The following is a 17,780-nucleotide window of genomic DNA, read 5'->3' as shown; positions in this document are numbered from 1 at the left end:
TAGTTTTGGGAGATGATATTTTTTTCCTTGTAAATCATCTCTCTGTTACGCACTGTACTATGTTTTGTTTACATATTATATATGATTTGTAAACATTTGAGTGTATTCCTCTTAGTGGGGACCAGTGCTTGTGTCTGGATGAGACATTTAGGTGATCTCATACTGAGTACACTGATAGTGTGCTCTTGGAATCTACATCTGTTTCCTATTTGAACCAATTTCCCTTTGTCTTACCTTTTCTTGGGTGCTTTAATTGTAATTCTAGAACTTTTATTTATCCCATTTTCTTCCTTTTTACTGGCGCTGATATGACCTATATGTATTGCAAGCGCCGTAAAACCCTTAAAAACAAAACAAAAAAACAAACATTATTACCTTACTCATTACTATAGTTTATATTTTGTGATTTGGAAACACGGGTATGATCATCTACAATTTAAAGAAGACCTCCAGAACCATGGAGCCAGTGGTTGTCTCCGTTTCTATAGCGTGAATGGACAATAGTAATTACATGCTATCCTTTGGATCGGATGCTAGTCTAACTTAAGTACTTTCCGAAAGATCTAACAAACCCAGCTACCCAATCACTCTGGGTGGGGATCCTGACCTCCCATAGCGGGCAGGGGGGTACATATTGTGTCTTCTATCCCCTTATATCTGTTTTCCAACATGCTTTCTGTCTTTGTCTTGGAATGAGATTACTTGGTTTTGTCCTGGCCCTGGCCCGAGTCCTGGCTGGGAGGGAAACAGTCAAATGCATAGTTATTGTTTTGAGAGATGATATTTTTTTCCTTGTAAATCATCTCTCTGTTATGTATTATTATATTTATATTTAATGTATGATGTAAGCATTTGAGTGTGTTCCTCCTTGTTGGATTTTGTGCTTGTGTCCGAATGAGACTTATAGGTGATCTCAAGCTAAGTACATTGATGGTATGCTCTTGGAATCTACATCTGATCCCTATTTGTTCCCAATTCCCCTTTGTCTTACTCTCTCTTGGGTGCTGGGTGGGGATCCTGACCTCCCATAGCGGGCAGGGAGGTACATACTGTGTCTTCTATCCCCTTATATCTGTTTTCCAACATGCTTTCTGTCTTTGTCTCGGAATGAGATTACTTGGTTTTGTCCTGGCACTGGCCGGAATCCTAGCTGGGAGGGAAGCAGTCAAATGCATAGTTATTGTTTTGGGAGATGATATTTTTTCTTGTAAATCATCTCTCTGTTATGTATTATTATTAGATTTATTTTGAATGTATAATGTAAGCATTTGAGTGTATTCCTCTTTGCTGGATTGTGTGCTTGTGTCCAGATGAGACTTATAGGTGATCTCAAATTAAGTACATGGTGGTATGCTCTTGGATTCTACATCTGATCCCTATTTGTTCTCAGTTCCCCTTTGTCTTACTTTATCTTGGGTGCTTTAATTGTATTTCTAGAACTTTTTACTATCCCATTTTCTTCCTTTTTACTGGCACTGATATGACCTAAATGTGTTGCAAGCGCCGTAAAACCCTTAAAAACAAAAACAATCTCTCTTGGGTGCTTTAATTGTAATTCTAGAACTTTTTACTATCCCATTTTCTTCCTTTTTACTGGCGCTGATATAACCTAAATGTGTTGCAAGCGCCGTAAAACCCTTAAAAACAAACATACCCAATCACTGCATCACTTACTGTGTCTTCTTTCCCCTTATATATCTGTTTTCCAATTTGCTTTCTGTCTTTGTCTTGGAATGAGATTATTGGTTTTGCCCTGGCCATAGTGCTTGTCTGGGAGGGAAATAGTCAAATGCATAGTTATTGTTTTGGGAGATTATATTATTTCCTTGTAGAAATCATCTCTCTCTTATGTATTTGTTATTTTGAATGTATAATGTAAGCATTTGAGTGTATTCCTCTTAGTGGATATTGCGCTGCTGTCTGGATGAGACATTTAGGTGATCTCAAACTAAGTACATTAATAGTATGCTCTTGGACTCTACATATGTTCCCTATTTGAACCATTCCCCTCTGTCTTACCTTTTCCTCAACGCCTTTTAATTGTAAATCTAGAATCTTTTCACTATTCCATTTTCTTCCTTTTTACTGCCGCTGATATGACCTAAATGTGTTGCAAGCGCGATAAAACCCTTAAAAACAAAAACAACTTTTGTTCCCTATTTCAACCTGTCCGCTTTGTCTTAGTTTTTCTTTTGTGCTTTTAACTTCTAATATCGTCATCCGTTTTACTGGTGCTGGTGATTATCCCATTTTGTGTCTCTTTACTGCCGTTGAAATGACCTAAATGTGTCGCAAGCGCCGAAAAACCCTTAAAAACAAACATTTTCAATCTATATTTTAAAAAGTCCTTCAGGGCCATGAAGCCCATGGATCCGGAGTTAATCCCAGTTTCTTTAGCGTGAAATGGATAATAGCAATTGCTTGCTACCCTTTAGATAGGACGCTAGTCTATCACAAAGTACTTTTCATCATATCTAACAGACCCAGCTACCCATTCACTGCTGGAAAGACAGGGGGATCAGAAAAAAAATCGACTGCACCCAGGATCGACTTCGGTCCCTTTGCATTTGAAGCGAGTGCTCTACCAACTGAGCTATCAGGAACCCCACTCAATCTATATATAGCTTGGCTAAGAAGCTCACAACATTGCCCTTGGGAAGTATAACGAACCAACACACTTAACTATGTGTAGCCTTAAACGTTTATAGTCTGGTTAATTCAGTTAAGTGAGAATTATTCATAAACGCGGATGGCAAAAGACAATAACAAAGACCGGTGTGACGTCAACTTCATTCTATCTATACATAATAGTATTGCCCAAATAATCCTGAGCATATGGTGGCCACATTGACCAAATAATTCTCCGGCTGTTTTGGCCACATTGCGTAATAATAAATATCCTTGCTGTGGCTATTCATGTTTTGAACCATGAAATTATAGGGACAAAACTCATAAGCAAATATTCAATTTATATTTATAACTGGGTTGCTTCCCTTGATTTGATTCGATAGGTGAAATGAATGTGAATAAAGAGCTTTTTCAAGGACTCAACTATGTCATACCACTAGCCCGCAGAGAGATAGATAGATAGATAGAGAGATAGAGAGAGAGAGAGAGAGAGAGAGAGAGAGAGAGAGAGAGAGAGAGAGAGAGAGAGAGAATTTGGTCATCCAGCTCCAATGAGCCGTATTACAGAGCGTGCTGGAATTCGGCTTGCTGGAATCCGCGAGTACTGTATCACTATTAATACCGAGTTATAGTTGCTCACCGAACGAACGACTTACCGATCACGTGATCAGTTTTTTCTTGCGTCCTCTCGTCTAATCTCGTCACTCCGGAATAGAAAGAGGAGGCGGAGCTTATATGATATAACGCAATGAAAGTTCTGTCCGATGACGGGTGGGGGGATATCACCTCTCCAAAACTTACCTTATTATATGAGATCTTGAGATTCTTATCCAATCATCGATTGCTCGTTTGACAGTTCGCTTGTGAACAGTTAGGAGACCATCTCTTGATTTATGGGCAGGCGGCTTTGCGTAAAGGCGGCGAGTGTTGTATACACCAAAGAGTACCGCTGACCGATGGGTAAATAGTGGTTGTGTAACCCAAAAGCCCTGCCGACTCGACTGCAAGGTCTTGTATGTAATAGTTGCGTCACCATCTCAACGCTCAGGAATTAATTAGTGAGGACTCTCAGTATATATATATTTAAAAAAAAACAAACAACGCTGTTGAATCACACGAGATACATCAGTGTGCTCGTCGCATTGAGAATTGAAAAATGAGATATAAATCAAGAAAACCGACCGGAAAATAAAGAAACTATCATTAAATTTAAAAAATTGAGCAATCTTTTTTTCAAAATCAATCTACTAGAAAAAATTTTTCTTTCTAAACCTATTTTTGTGAAACAAAGATAAATGTTCTCCTTTTTGCAAGCTGATTCAACAATGTGGTTTTCAAATTTATCGTATACGTAATCATTTGGAAGCTTCCGAGAAAGGTATTTTTGTGTAATCTCTTTCACACACACGCGCGCACACACACACACACACACACACACACACAAACACACACACAAACATATACAAACAATACACATTCCTGGTCATCTATTGCCTATATTATTAATGTTAATATATACATCCCATGCTGATTGTCACTACCCCCCCCCCCCCCCAACCATTTCCACCATCCAAGTGCCAGCGGCCTTTTCTCTTTGATTTCGTATCATGGTCTACCCGAAGCCCAACACCTCGATCGTTTGTGGGTCAACCCACCCCCCCCCCCCCCCCCCACCTTCGCCCGTAATCAATTTATAATTTTCTCTCTGTATAGAGCGCCACGTGCACAATTATATACTATTGAATGACACTGACCTTGCCCCTCCCCTAACACAAGCCAACAGCAACACAAGCTATCCTCTATCACGTGACCTTAGATCCGATGCTGCATACCGCTTGAGAGTCTTCACTATCCAGATCTCGTTCATGGTCACGTGAGAAGGCTATATCCGTTCGGGTTCGGCGTTCGGCGTCTCGTTCGACCCGATTTCGTTAAAAGCCTAATAACTACACGACCATCGCGTACCCAATTTTTGTAAAAAAAAAAAAGAGTGATTGGTGCCATGCCTTGCCAGATATTATTACATCTATCGGGGTTTTTTTTTTCATAACTTAAGCCATGGAATGAGCAAAACCGTTTATAATTTTTATATTGTAAACTGAAATTAGGGTTTAAATAGTCGATAGTTACCTTTATAAACACGTCAAGCAGCTGTTCAGTCTTCCATTTTGTGAGTATTTACCGCTTCACAGGCATGTATTGGAGTTTGCCTGTGGTCATCTAATTATATTTTGGCAAATTTTATTTTTTGTTGTTGTTTTGTTTGTTTTTTTTGTGTTTTTTTTTTTGTAACATTAAGGCTCTGAAACCACTGAACCAATCCTCACCAAAGTTTGCATGGTATTTACAACTGATATGAAGATGATTTATATGTATCGTGTGATTATTTAGACATCATGATGATTTTATCGAAAAATCAAATTTGTGTCCTCAAATCATACCGAAAACAGACGCCAGATTTTTTAGCACGTGGGCTGTGTGTTTCCTTTTCGGGAAGCGAGTTTGACAATGAGGTGGTAGTACTGGCATTGAATTGATACAAGGTAGTGGTTCCTCTCGTTATTTTAAATACACTCCTTTTCGCACAATTTATTTTAACTATTTCCTCCACTGAATTCTAAATAAATGAGCGATATCTATATAAGATATTAAATGCAGAAAGTTTCTCTCCGTGCCCAAATAAAAAGCTCCGTGGAGTTCTCTCACGAAGTTGAAAATTTATTCCTGGGTGGGGTTCCCGTCCTCCTATGCCTATAGTGGATAAGGAGGCACTTACTGTGTCTTTTATCTCCCTATCTCATTCCAACATGCTTTCTGTCTTTGTCTTGGAATGAGATTACTTTGTTTTGTCCTGGCCCTTGCCGGATACCAAGACTGGGAGGGAAACAGTCAAATGTATAGTTTTGGGAGATGATATTTTTTCCCCCTTGTAAATCATCTCTCTGTTCTGTACTTTTTTTTTTATTAAAAAAAAAAAATAAAAATTTAAGCATGTGATTTGTAAACATTTGAGTGTATTCCTCTAGGGGGGTCTTGTGCTGGTGTCTGGGTGAGACATTTGGGTGATCTCAAACTAAGTACTTTGATAGTGTGCTCTTGGAATCTACATCTTTTCCCTATTTGTACCATTCCCCTTTGTCTTACTTTTTCCTCAAGTCCTTTCAATTGTACATCTAGATTGCTTTTACTATCCAATTTGCTTTCTTTTTACTGGCGCTGATATGACCTAAATGTGTTGCAAGCGCCGTCAAACCCTTAAAAACAAAAATGTATTCAATGGAAATTGAGTTCAAATTTTATTCAACACTTGAATCATAAATTTTGAGATGATCGTCACGTTCATTGAACGGACAGCCATGTTTGTTGTCTTAGAAGAAGCCAATGGCCAAGATTGAATCAACGAAGTCCGTGATTACGTGATTATCGATGGGGCATCTCCAGTCCAAGAGAGTTGCTTCCACTGTCACATTATGTCACATCCCGACATGATTTGTAAATATTCTATTCTAGTTAGTTTCGTGTTTTGTTGTGTGTTTGTCGTGTTCGCATGGTCTTCTGATTCTCTGTTTACATTAATAGCAGACCGTAGATAGGTGTGTAGTTTGTAAAGCACAGTGACACAGCCGACACTGGCACAAAGACGCGTATGTTTGTATTTACTTCCATCGAGTGATTTGTCATTGCCAAGTTATTTACCATTGTTGTTATTCATAATATGAAAAGGATTTAAATTTAACGGTATGTTTTGCTTCGTTTTGTTTTTGTTTTTGTTTGGTTTTGATATGTTTTGTCTTTGTTTTTGTTTCCTTTTGATCTTTTTTCTAAACCAAAAAGTAAACTTCTAACCCATTGATGTCACAAATATCACTCCGATCATTTAAAAAAGAAAAAAAAGCCAATATTTTAAAAATCAGAATGTTCAAATTAAAATTGCTCAATGTAGATAATGCTAATTCACGATATTATTTATTTTTAAAAAATCTTATTTGTTGTGTGTGTGTAGTAGATAATAGACGAGGTGCACATATTTGCAGGGCCGATAATCGAACACAATTATGGACTTGTTTTAATACTATTGTAATGGAAAATATTTTGCGTTGGTTTGAGAGTACTTCCATCACAGCAATTAGCCTATAGCAAATTGGGCTTGTCAGACCTGCAAATATGTACACGTTAATAATAGATCATCTTCACCCACGTATTCCGCCATAAATAAATAAAAATAAAATAAATAAAATTCCCTTTATTCATCCCATAGGGGAAATTTGCCTCTAGGGTCTATTCCAAGGGAAGACTGGAATAACCCAGGCGTCAGCCGCAGTGCAGCACCGCAAATTGAGCTAGGTCGAGGTGACTTGCTCAAGGCCACACAGCGCAGCGGCGGGTGATCGAACTCGGTACCATATTATGTAATCTTCATTTCCAGTTAAAGTGACGGGTTGGTTCACATATCAACCAGATGGGTCTACCAGCGAGTGTGAGGCGGCCATTAGTAAACAGATTCGTTTCATTGCCAAGTTCATTTAATAGCGGCAAAGCCTCTCTTGCTTCGTGGAATCATTATAAACACTTCCTGGATGTGACAGGCGGATGTTCAAAATAATACTTGTGCACTTAAGAGACGGGTTTTTTGCTTGTTTTATAATAAAATATATTATTATAAAAGGTGGCTGCAGTTGGATGTTTTATTTTTATTCTCAACTTTTCTTGTTATATCAAACGTATTCATTGAGGACTATTAAGAGTGATGATGAAGCCATTTTCGTTAATGGGAAACAATTCATTTAATATTTGTCTTCACGTGTATTTTTTATTGTGATAATGATAGTGATAATAATAGTAATAATAACAATAATAATAATAATAATAATAATAATCATCATCATCATCATCATCATCATCATCATCATCATCATCATAATGATAATAATAATAATAATATATAATAATAATAATAATAATAATAATAATAATAATAATAATATTAATAATAATAATAATAAATAATAATAATAATAATAATAATAATAATAATAATAATAATAATAATAATGATAATGATGATGATAAATAAATAATATCGTGATCATCATCATCAGCATCATCATGATTATCAAGGAGTGTTTTGAATGTTAAGTTGAAAACCGTTGCAATCAACATGAATATTCCAACCCAAATAACCCTACGACATTGATATTGAGTGTTCTTGGGTCCAGATTCACCATGGTCAATGCGCTTCACACTATTTCATTTATTTCCCCTAGCATGTCATGTGAAATAAAATTTCCATTTTACACTGTACAAGTTGCAAGTTGGGCATTCTTTTCATTAAGGTACTCTTACAGTACCTTCCTGGCCCATAGCCAGATATTTACCTATTCAAATTTGAATAACTTTACCCAAGGATATGACGATGGGTCAAAGTTTTGTTGTTTTTGTTTGTTTTGTTTTTGTTTTTTTTTTTTTTTTTTTTTTTGGGGGGGGGGGGGGGGTTCGGGAAGGGGGGGGGGGTATTTGTGTGGCTATGTGGTCTTGTGGTAAGACACACGCTTTAGGATCGGAAGGTCCTGGGTTCAAGCCTCTCTCAGCGCAAAGTTGAGTCCTTGGAAAAGGCTCCTTACTCACATTCTCTCACCGTGCTCAGGTGTAAAATGAGTACCTGGCCGTTAACAGCGTTGCCTCTGTCCGAAAAAATTGTAATATCGCCTAACAGGCCTCATGTCCCGACGTACACGTTAAGTGTTGCTGTTGGCCAGGGACCCATTGTAAAGCGCTTTGAGCACGTTTAGTGGATATTGCTCTATATAAAAGCTCAATTAAAAAAGAATTTATTTGTTTGTTTGTTTTTCTTTGGGGTTGGAGGGGAGGGGGAGTTATAGTTTGTTGGGGTTATTTTAGGTGCTTTTGTGTGTGTGCGTGTGTGTGTGTATGTGTGTGTGTTCTCTCCTACAAGCCTATAATATCTGGAGCTTCCAGTGCTAACAATTGTTCGATTTTTTTTTTTTTGATTTTTTTTTTTTTGGTATCTCGGTTTATATAAATAAGGTTGGAAATCAACAGTGTAGAAATTTGTCATTATCATCATGTCCCATTCATCACTCTTTAACACTGGTAAGAACGTCTTGCCAGTTTGTTTTGGGTTTGTTTTTGTTTTGTTTTTTTGTTGTTTTTTTTTGCACGAAAAGCAGTTTTATTTTCAATTGAGTTCTTCAATGGTATGTACCGTGTGTGTTTCGAAAGTCGGTCGATGTTTCCTGCTTTCAACACGTGTGTGTTTCTTATTTAAAGGCCCATTGTAGGTACTTTGAAAGTTGTTTGTTGACTGTGGTTTAAGGGGCTGTTTAACCCTCTCCTTACCAACTATAGGAAAATCGTCACATTCGTTACGATACAACCAACATTTTTCTTATTCAAATTTCTTTTGTACATCATAACATTTAAACAAAATGAACATTTTGTTGTAGAGTGTGTCTTGCTAAAGAAGTTATATATGGCAAGAACTTACTGCTATTATGTCTGAGTGATAAAAAATCTATTTTTGTGTTAGTTGGGTGTGAAGTTTTGGGGAAAATCCTGAAAATGGCTGATAAGGAGAGGGTCAAGGAAATGTGACAGTAAATTATTCATTTTAATGTGCCAGGTCTTTTGCGGCGCTATACTGCGGCTGCCGCCTGTGTTATTACAGTATTTCCTCAGAATAAACCCTAAAGACGAATTTGTCCTTGGGGATGACTAAAGGGACTTTAATTTATTTTAACTATTCATTTAAATTCGTACGATTTAACCTATCAAAATATAGTCAGCAATGTGTTCTGTGTTGACACAAAGTGATTGTAAAAATAAAATTACGTTTTGCGTTCCTTATCCTGGAAAATTCTACCATGTCTTTGTAAAAAAAAAAAAAAAAACAAACAAACACATGATAGTTGTATAGTGTTTTGAATGTGCTGAATAAAAAAAATATGAATGGATATTTAATAGTTTTCAACTTTAATAGAGCCTGATTAGCCATCTAATATAATCTTTTGGGCATATGAAAACAAATCCAGGGATTCTAGGGAATTTAAAGTGATATATCACTATTGATAACTTGAATTGATTGCAAAATAAAGATTTTTACAACATTTTGGTTACAAAATATCTAATAACCTAACTTTCAGGAGGAGAAGAAATGTATTCTTTCAGAACTAGATATAGATTTATTAAATTCGTTATTTTTACCTCGCATTGACCATTGGCATTCATTCGTAAGCTCGTGGTGTTAAGTTGCGCCCTAGAAATAACTCATTTAACAAATCCAAAACCACGAAAGAATCCTATAAAATCACTCTGTCTTTATTCTAACATCAAATACTATAGGGATGTTTTTGTAACTGAAAATTCAAAGACATTAACAATTTTTTAAAAACCCAAACAAACAAACAATCTAACACGTCTTATTTCGACTGCTGTGCTTTGACATTTAAACGTTCAAGGTATATAACATTATGTTTACTTTGTGCTTATAAAGATCTTACATTATAAGAAAATGATATAAGACAAGATGTTATGTAGTTTTCAACCACCATCTCAGTACATACAGGAGTGGTGCTAGAACCATTATTCGTAAAACTTCCCATTATCAGCAGACAACAGAGTGTCAAGTACTACTGCACCATTGTGACACTTCAACTATTATTATTATAAATTGGGGGTTTGTGTGACAGTCAGTGTGATATGGATTGCAGTAACTGTTCGATTTAAATGTTAATGTTCTTTTCCCGTTGGATTTAAAATGTAACCCACACTAAAACCTGGAACCAGAGAAGATGTGTCAGTCCAAGGGAGACGCGGAGAGTAAGCTCCTGATTCCGAAAAACAACAATGAAAAAGTAAGTTTCGTTTTAATTCTAAAATTAAAATAAGTTATGTGGAATTCCATAACAGATTGAAGCTCTCTGAGCTGCCGTTTGGAATCTTAAGCCCCGATCTAACCCCCCCCCCCCCCCCCGTCTCCTTCTTCCCTCCCCTCACCCCCCCTCCCCCTTCCCTTCTTCTTCCTCTTCTTCTCCTCTTCCCTCTCTTCTCTCCTTCTTCCTCTCTTCTTCTTCTTCTTCTCTTCTTCTTCTTCTTCTTCTTCTTCTTCTCTCTTCTTCTTCTTCTTCTTCTTCTTCTTCTTCTTCTTCTCTTCTTCTTCTTCTTCTTCTTCTTCTTCTTCTTCTTCTTCTTCTTCTTCTTCTTCTTCTTCTTCTTCTTCTTCTTCTTCTTCTTCTTCTTCTTCTCTTCTTCTTCTTCTTCTTCTTCTTCTTCTTCTTCTTCTTCTTCTTCTTCTTCTTCTTCTCCTCCTCCTCCTCCTCCTGCCCCTCCTCCTCCTCCTCCTCCTCCTCCTCCTCCTCCTCCTCCTTCTACCCCTTTCCAACTCCTTCCCTCCCCCACTTTCCCCTCATTTCCTCTCCCCCCCCCCCCTCTCCCTCCTCCTCTTCTTCAATCCTTCTATTTTGGTGACAGACTGAACGCTTTACCTGTTTCACTCAATGCCATGTCTTATTGTTCTAAATAAATATTGAACATGATAATGTAAAGAAAATAATTATTATGTAAAGTCAGCTTATTGTTGTTGTTTGTTTTTGCTTGTTTGTTTCGGTTTTTTTTTTTTTTTGTTGTTGTTAGTTTTGGTTTTGTTTTTTTTTCCCATATGAATAACCTTCAGTATTATTGGCAATTTTGCTTGTTTACTTTTCATATAGTCTTCACGAAATATCATAATTGATATGATCACCGAAAGTGGTATAACGGTTTTTATCCAATGGTCTCTCTCTCTCTCTCTCTCTCCCTCTCTCTCTCTATCTCTCTCTCTCTCCCTCTCTCTCCCTCTCCCTCTCTCTCTCTTTCTCTCTCCCTCTCTCTCCCTCTCTCCTCTCTCTTTCTTCTTTCTCTCCCCCCCCCCCCTCTCTTCTCTCTCTCTCTCTCCTCTCTCTCTCTCTTTCTTTCTTTCTCTTTCTTCTCTCTCACTCTCCTCCTCCTTTCTTTCTTTCTTCTCCTCCTCTCTTCTCACAGCTCTCTTTCTCTCTTTTCTTTATCTCGTCTCACTCATTACTCCCTCATTCTCCATCAATCATCAATCTCACCCCCCCCCCTCTCTCTCTCTCTCTACTAATTATATATTATAATATATATTTCTATCTATATATATAGTTGATAGATAGACAGATATATATTAGATAATAATATAATAGATATAATAATAGATATATAGATATAGATAGATATAGATATAGATAATAGATAGATAGAGATAGATGATAGATTAGATATGATAGATAGATAGATAGATAGAATAGATAGATAGATAGATAGATAGAATAGATAGATAGATAGATAGATAGATAGATAGATAGATAGATAGATAGATAGATAGATAGATAGATAGATAGATAGATAGATAGATAGATAGATAGATAGATAGAAAGTAGTCCACAAGAGCGTGCTTGCTCTATATATAAATGTTATGATTTAAATTACCTCCTCAGAGCCATTCTGCTCATGGAGCCCGAGTTTTCCCCGGTTTCTATAGCGTGAAAGGGATTCCGATAGCTCAGTTAGTGGAACACTCGCTTCACGTAAAAGGGACAGAGATGGATCCTGGATGAAGTCGAATTTTTTTTTTCTGTCCCCCTTTCCATCCAGCCGTTATTGAGTAGCTGGGTCTGTTAGATCTGGCGGAAAGTACTTTGCGACAGACTAGCTGCCTATGCGGCTATGTGGTCATGTGGTATGACACTCGCTTTTGGATGGGAATATTGGGGAGGGGGGGGGGGGGGGTTCATAATAGTTCTATCCACGTATAGGTAGTATGCGCTTGGCTAAGAATCTCACAACATTGTCATGCGGAAGTATAACGGACCAACACACAAAACTATGTGTACCTTGAACGTTTATAGTCTGGTTAATACAGTTTTGTGAGAATTACTCATAAACGCGGTTGGCAAAAAACAATAACAAAGACCCGAGTGACGTCAACTTCATTTTATCTATACCTATTGTGGATTTGCCTTGACCTAAATTAAGGATAATACATGTACATGTCTGCGCATGTGCGAATATGGACACATGTGGAATTGTCTTAATCCCTCCCACTCAAAAATGATAGTGGCTATCCTAGCACATCTATGACCATCGGTTTAAGTCCCAGGATAGAGTGGGAGATTTATAGATTACATGAAACGGCCTCCAACGAATTCCGCGGCCAACAGTCGCCATCGTAACTTATATAGCTTGACACTAGAACCCGCTAGGACTTATCTTTTGACGTCATGTTTTAGGTTTGTGCACCGCCTAGGGAGTTCTCGTTAGTAGAGCTCAAGGAAACAACTGATTCCATTGGTTGCACTATTGAATACAACTCACAATTTGTTTTCTTCTGTGGCCAAAGACTTATCTTTTGACGTCATTTTTTGGTGAGTGCCAGGCTACAAGTTTACGATGGCTTCGGGCCAACACGGAGACACCACGACGAAAACGGACAAAACACATTTATATTTTATTAAAAAGGTTTTCACAGCACTTGCACGAAAATAAATGATAGGGTTAGATGTTTGTTTTTTTTAATTAGCTTTTATATCGAGCAATATCCTCGAAACGTGCTCAAAGCGCTTTACAAGGGATCCCTGGCCAACAGCAACAGTTAACATGTAGAACGAGACATGACGCCCGTAAGGCGATATTACAATTTTTTTTCGGACAGAGACAACGCTGTTAACAGCCAGGTACTCATTTTACACATGAGTACGGTGATAGAATGTGAGTAAAGAACCTTTTCCAAGGACTCAACTATGCGCCTTGTCTTGGACACCAACGTGAAGATGCTTTTCACGTTTAAAAAAATTGCTTCGGATTTATTTGGTATAAATTTTTTTAAACTAACTGAAAGTATGTCTGTTAGTGATATTTTAGATTGTCATTCTTGTAACTGTGAAGCGCGTAGAGCATGACTTAGTCATGGTTATGCGCTATACAAGTGCTATATTATTATTATTATTATTATTATTATTATTATTATTATTATTATTATTATTATTATTATTATTATTATTATTATCATTATTATCTATTCTTCTTCTTCTTCTTCTTCTTATTATTATTATTATTATTATTATTATTATTATATTATTATTATTATTATTATTATTATTATTATTGTTGTTATTTTTATTATTATTATTGTCATCATCATCATTATTATTATTATTATTCTTATTATTATTATTATTATTATTATTATTATTATTATTATTATTATTATTATTATTATTATTATTATTATTATCATTATTATTTATTATTCTTATTAGTGCGGGGCGGTCCTTGGCAAGCTTAAGGACCACGGTCCTATGGTCCTTGGGAAATGAAGACCGCAAGGACCGGTCCTAGGACCGGTCCTTTTCGACATTGAACATTCCTGAGAGACTGTTGGAAATTCGAACCGGTTTGACCTTTTAGAGCGTGGGATCGTTCATTCTTGAACCGTTAAAGACCGCTACACGATGAAAACCGTGGCCTACAGGAGTAAAACACACGGAGTAGTCACACTCATTTCAAATTGTAACCTAATTAGAGAAGAGGGGTGATGCCTTCTTTATTTGCTCACCGTACTTCATTGTTACTTCGATAATTTAATAAAATTTGAAATTTATCCCCATTAACGGAGATAATGGCATCGCCCAAGGCGTTGATCGAGTTGTTCGTGGCGTTGATACACACACGCAACTCCTACCCCCCCCCCTCCCCCCCCCCCCACACACACATTAGAGGGCAGCGAGCATTGAAGAGTAAGAGAGAGACGTGAAGTTATAATAAGAGGGGGTGGATGAGGTGATAAGAGGGGTCGATGGTGACTTTTCGCCAGATCTAACAAACTCAGCTACCCATTCATTGCTGAGTAGACAGGGATTCAGAAAAAAATCGACTGCACCCGGATCGATCTCTGGCCCTTTGCGTATAAAGAGAGTGCTCTATCAACTGAGCTATCGGGGTCCCCAAATATTCTATTGGACTTTTTTAAAATTCAGACGTTATAACTGGGTTTTTTGGAAGGAAGAAACTAATGAAACTCATATTATTTGATTAGTAAAAACACCAAACGAAATTTTAATATTATTGTATTATTTTAAATGACAACACTGCGATAGAAAGGAGTGGTGACAAGAGATGGACAAAAGAAAACAAAAAATCGGATTTGCTACTTGCTAGGTTCGACACACACACACACACACACACACACACACACACACACAAACACACACATCTTTTGTAGTCACATACATTTCAAACAATAACCCATTAGAGAAGAGGGGTCATGCCTTCACCATAGATCATTGTCATTGCGATCATTATGGTGTAGTAAATTTTGAAATTTACCCCGTATAATGGAATCGTCCAAGGCGTGCGCCTCCTGTTCCCCCCATCTCACACACGAAAGGGCGGTTTGCGGAGTGGAGGTTGGTGGTCGTCTGCCTGTATGGTCGTCTGTGTCGTTTAGTGTATGGCAAAGGGGGGTGGGTGCGATTAATTAAGTGGGATGGGTGGTGATTGGTGGAAGATAGGCAACCGAAGCAACGAATCGCTGGGGAAGTAGTAGGCTATGGCGCGAGACCGTAGGACCGTGGTCCTTGCAAGGACCGCCCCGCACTAGTTGAAAGGTGATAAGAAGTGAGGACCGCCGCCGGTCTTCCCCTCTGGGACGGTCTTCGGTTCACAGCTAAAAGACCGTCGGACCGCGGTCTAGACCGGTCTTCAGCGCGGCACTAATTCTTATTATTCTTATTATTCTTATTATTATTGTTGTTGTTGTTATTTTTATTATTTTTATTGTCATCATCATCATCATTATTATTATTATTATTATTATTATTATTATTATTATTATTATTATTATTATTATTATTATTATTATTATTATTATTATTATTATTGTTATATTATACAAATCCATGACAACGGTAGCCATTAGCCTATGACATGTGATCTTCCAGGATTTTCTGTCGTCCTTTGTGTACAAAAGTACTCAGTCTTTCTGGATATCATTTTACCCCGAAAGTATTTTACCCACGATACACAACACAGGAGACGATCACTATTATCTTGTTTCAAATTCGTCGGAGAAGAAATAAACATTAAAATAAAACGATTCAAGGACGAGTTTTCTGGCCAAATTTTTAAATATGTGTCTTTCCAGAGTACGGAAGTTATCTTGTTAACTCACTCAATCCTAGAGATTTTTGCTACTTTTTAAAACTGGAAAAAATGTATTAAAATGAGCATGTACATAGATAGTTTTAATCAACTACCATTAACATGCAATAAATAAAAACATTAACTTTGATACTACGCCTATAATGTGTCTCAGAAAAATGTAATATATAGGCATGGGGTAAAAGTAACCCGGGTAAACAACCGATATAGTCGGTGTTAGGGTTGAGTGAGTTAAACTGACAAGACAAGACAAGACAAACGTTTTCGTAAAATCAAAACGGTGGACATAATATGATCTCCCTCGATCAACCGGACCAAAATAAACGTTGTATCGTAGCCAAAACAAGTCACATTCTAATCAATTTGAAGTAGTCAGTCATCCACTTGTAACACGTGAGGGATAATAATAAATAATGAATTTATATTGCGCCTAAAAATTTTTTTAAAGCTTTACATAATAGTGGGGGGGGGGGGGAAGTGGCCGAGTGGTTAAGGCATTGCACTGTGACCCGGAAGGACCCGGGTTCGAGCCCCGCTTCAGACACTTTCGTTTTTGTTTTTTTCCTTGAGCAAGATTATTAACCCCCAATTTGCTCACTTGGACAACATGGGTGATTCCTGTTGATTTCAGACATCTTGTTTGATGAATTATCTATATTCCTTCGTGGAATGCCTAAGCGACGATATCTTATGATGTCGTGGCGGAAAAGGCATAATTTTTTACATAATAGTAATAAAATTATAAAGCATAAATACAGAAACAAAATCTAAGCAACATCTATTTCATTAAAAAAATAAGCCTTACGAACAACTGAGTCTTCAGACATTTCCTGAATGATGTTACATTTTCACAGGACTTTGTCCGAGGACTGAGTGTTGTCCATAGGCGTAGAGCAATGGATGAAAAGGCTTTTTTTTTTTCTACCAAAAGTGAATTTTGAAGTGGTAACCTTTGCATGTTGGGACTGAGATGATCTTAAATTTCGAGTCGGTTCATATCTTTTAATTAGTTCCTGCAAATATTTGGGTGCCAATCAAGTGACAATACTGTCGAATAATGACGAACCACATTTTAAAGTTATAAACCATCAAAAACATATTATGTTTTTTTATAAAGCACGATTTCCATCAAATGTGCTGAAATCGCTTTACAAGGAATCTCAAGGCTCAAATTTTCGAAATTATATTATGATATTCGGGCTGTCGTCAATTAGTGTGGCAATGTAATTCTTCATATTACTGTGTCAAAGTAATTTTTAATTTAATTGAGCTTTATATAGCGCAATATCCACTAAATGTGCTCAAAGCGATTTACAAGGGGTCCCTGGTCAACAGCAACATTTAACATGTAGGACGGGACATGAAGCCTGTTAGGCGATATTACAATTTTTTTTCGGACAAAGACAACGCTGTTAACGGCCAGGTACTCATTTTACACCTGAGTACGGTGAGAGAATGTGAGTAAAGAGCCTTTTCCAAGGACTCAACTATGCGCCGAGCGCGAGGCTCGAACTCAGGACCTTCCGATCCGAAACCGAATGTCATACCACTAGACCACATAGCCGCACGTATTGTGATAAATGTCCTCAAACTGTGAGGCTGACTTATTCAGCCGCTTGGAATGTTATGAATGTGGCCACATGGGTGGGTCGTATCTATCTTTTAGGAAATGAAAGTTTTCTAGACAAAAATTTTAAAACATAGTGTTTAGTCAATGTGAACAATTAGTCCTTCAGAGTCACCAGGCCGACGGAGTCAGAGTTTATTCCGGTTTCTATAGAGTGAAACGGACAATAGTAATTATTTGCTAGCTATCATTTGGATCGGACACTAACAACTTTTAACTTCTTTTTTTTTTTTTTACTTGAGCTTTTATGTAGAGCAATATCTACTAGCTGTGCTCAAAGTTGTTTACATGGGGT

At 37.3% G+C, this 17,780-nt stretch overlaps 1 protein-coding gene across 1 annotated transcript in view; it reads left to right on the top strand.

Annotated features, from left to right (window-relative positions):
* Positions 1 to 6,239: 6,239 nt before the first annotated feature.
* Positions 6,240 to 17,780, top strand: part of LOC144973429 (uncharacterized) — a 100,867-nt gene continuing 89,326 nt past the window's right edge. Inside the window, exons 1-2 of the mRNA XM_078915878.1 lie at positions 6,240 to 6,366; positions 9,988 to 10,499. Coding sequence (XP_078772004.1) covers positions 10,437 to 10,499 — 63 coding nt within the window. The 5' untranslated portion in view covers positions 6,240 to 6,366; positions 9,988 to 10,436. The remainder of the gene's footprint in view (positions 6,367 to 9,987; positions 10,500 to 17,780) is intronic.

The sequence above is a fragment of the Berghia stephanieae genome, chromosome 5, assembly GCF_034508935.2.
Source record: "Berghia stephanieae isolate SIO BIC M18660-M18661 chromosome 5, UCSD_Bste_1.3, whole genome shotgun sequence".
Classification (NCBI taxonomy): domain Eukaryota; kingdom Metazoa; phylum Mollusca; class Gastropoda; order Nudibranchia; family Aeolidiidae; genus Berghia; species Berghia stephanieae.
This window is presented reverse-complemented; position numbering and strand designations above follow the sequence as displayed.